This window comes from Octopus bimaculoides, chromosome 25 (assembly GCF_001194135.2).
Source record: "Octopus bimaculoides isolate UCB-OBI-ISO-001 chromosome 25, ASM119413v2, whole genome shotgun sequence".
In the NCBI taxonomy this organism is placed as follows: domain Eukaryota; kingdom Metazoa; phylum Mollusca; class Cephalopoda; order Octopoda; family Octopodidae; genus Octopus; species Octopus bimaculoides.
The window spans coordinates 28,396,754-28,399,403 of NC_069005.1; the positions used below are offsets into that span (position 1 = coordinate 28,396,754).

Consider the following 2,650-nt stretch of genomic DNA (forward strand, 5'->3'; position numbering starts at 1 on the left):
ATATATATATATATATATATACACACATACACAACTTTTTTCAGTTTCCGTCTACCAAATCCACTCACAAGGCTTTGGTTGACCCGAGGCTATAGTAGCAGACACTTGCCTAAGGTGCCACGCAGTGGGACTGAACCTGGAACCATGTGGTTGGGAAGCAAGCTTTTTACCACACAGCCATGCCTGCACCTCATTGGCAAATTAATCTGAATGCAAAGGGTTAATTAAAATAGTGATTTTCAATGGGGGTGGGGTTCGTAACGCACCTTGGGGATCTCTATAAGACTTTGTCAAAGTTTATGTGCCCTAAATTGGTTATACTCCTACAATAAAATATCTTTATGGTTTCTTTAAGCAATTCCTATTTAATTGTAAAAATTATAACGGAATTTTTAAAACATCAAATGGCCGTGACAGGGACCAGTTACATAAAGCAGGAATCAAAGGGATCCATAGATAAAAAAAAATATTGGGAACCACTGAATTGAAGAATTAGCTGTGGTTAACAAACCTTGACAAACTCACTGTAATCATCCTTTTTCTTGTCAATAATCATAAGGCTTTGGTTTTGTGTTATCAAATTATTAAAGGTGATTGAACGGTTGGACATCTGGTCAAGAGTTGACCAAACAAGAACGTATTTACTTGAAGAGTTTGATTCCTTGCCTGCAGGAAGAGAGAAAAAGTTTATTGATAAGTATTGTGGAAGGGTTCCAACCATGCCCCAAGTGACAAAAATTGGACTGACACATTGCTGTAAATTAAAGGGTGAGCAGTTCACTGTGAGCTATTGGCAGAGGGTATTTAACCTTGTGCAATAATAATTGTAGAGTGTCGTGTGAATACTTTCTTTCCTCCCACTTTGTTAAATTATTTATCAAACACCAGGATATAAAAGTGGCAACAAGTTGTTTCGAAGCTTGCACTGAACATTTAAAGATTATTTTTTTTGGTATGAAACCAAAGAAAAACCATCTAACATGGAGGACATATTGGTTTCCATTGTGAAGTTGCAATAGCAACAGCATCTACAACAGCAACAACTACAAAACCAACAGCTGCTGGAATTAATGTTGAAGAAGTCAGAAAATACTGCAGGTTCTTACTCGCCGGACAATGTAGCAAATTCAGTTGAAGAATTCAGCTTTACACCAGAAGAAGGGGTTACCTTCTTTGAATACTTTTGAAGATACAAACAAATCTTCAAAGAAGTAACTATAGTAACTATATTCTGCTGAAGAGACAAGGTGAGATTTGTTTCAATGAAACTATTTTTATTCAAAATTTTCAGCGAAAGAAGTTCCTTGTTCAATACTCGATGACAGTGTTTAGATTTGGTGAAAAAGGATGAAAATTTTGTCACCTATGCTGGGGTTGTTAACAGAGTGTGTGAAAAATTCAAATTAAATTAATTAACCCTGGACATGTTCAAATGTCCAATTTTTGTTCAAGGGCTAACTGCAAGCAAAAATGCAGATATATGTTCCAGAAAGTTGCTTGTGATAGGACCCTGTGGAGGAGGAGCCTGGGGACTCTACCCACATGATCCCACCCTGGAATAGTGGGCTGAGAAGATGGATGGATGGATGGATGTGATACAAAACAATGATTACATAAGAAAATCAACTTACTTCTCAGTTCTATCCAGTTATTTGATGGTAGATTCCCATCCAGTTTTATCTCATTGATCTTTAAAACATCATGTTGCACAGTACCCGATGTTTCTGTTGGACTTTGTGATGATGGTGGTGATGATGAGGTGGTGGTGTAGTCAGAAGTTTCGGTTGTGGAAGAAGGTGTAGATTTATTGTCATGTGATGTTACATCCGTAAAATTTGATGTTGACATTTCCATGGAATCCGTTGAGCTGTTATTTGAGGTCGTTGTTTCTTCCGTATGACCTACAGTTGTGTTATATGATGTTGGGGTCGCATAAGTGATAGTGGATCCATTCGAGGCTGTGGTGTTTTCAGTTGATTGTGTTGACGTATCATTGAATGCTTCTGTGACTGTTGTATAGGGAACAGACGTAGAGATAGTGTCATTGGATGATGTAGTTGCATTCACATCTGTTGTCACCTCTGAAGAATTGTTTGTGGAGTTCGTGGACAGAAATGTTTCTGTTGTCATGGTAGTGTTTAATGATGTTGAAGGTGAAGATGATGGTATAGTGCTACTCATTGGAGATGATGCAGAAGTTGAAGCATTGTTTTTGCTTGGACCTGTATTTCCTGGCACCAAAACAAATAATTTGAAAGACAAATCGTAATGAAAGAATTTTACCATGCCGTTACCGTTAGAGTTCTGAAATATTACAAAAAAAGGAATTAGGATGATCGCATCTATAGAGACAACAACAAGGAGACTGACAGGTTTGCTACAAGAGAGGTAAAACAGAGTACACACACACACACACACACATGCAGACATACACAAGTGTGCAAACAACACACACATACATGCACATATTTACATACACTCACAGCACCATCCACTTCTGCAAAAACAAACCACACACATCCTGCAATTCCTCTCAGAGGCCCTGCACACACACACACACACACTGCAAAATTCCTCTCAGAGGCCTGGCACACACACACACACACTCACACACACAAGCCTCCGCAGACATCCTGCAAAAGTCCTCTCA

The 2,650-nt window shown here is 38.5% G+C and overlaps 1 protein-coding gene across 2 annotated transcripts in view; it reads right to left on the reverse strand.

The window, feature by feature from the left end:
- The window catches only part of LOC106868692 (uncharacterized), a 39,757-nt gene that overhangs the window by 332 nt on the left and 36,775 nt on the right, over positions 1-2,650 (reverse strand). For both annotated transcript variants that reach the window (XM_014914079.2, XM_052976600.1), the window contains exons 9-10: positions 1,632-2,304; positions 512-666 (exon numbers count right to left, since the gene is read on the reverse strand). In XM_014914079.2, the coding sequence (XP_014769565.2) occupies positions 512-666; positions 1,632-2,304 (828 nt within the window). The remainder of the gene's footprint in view (positions 1-511; positions 667-1,631; positions 2,305-2,650) is intronic.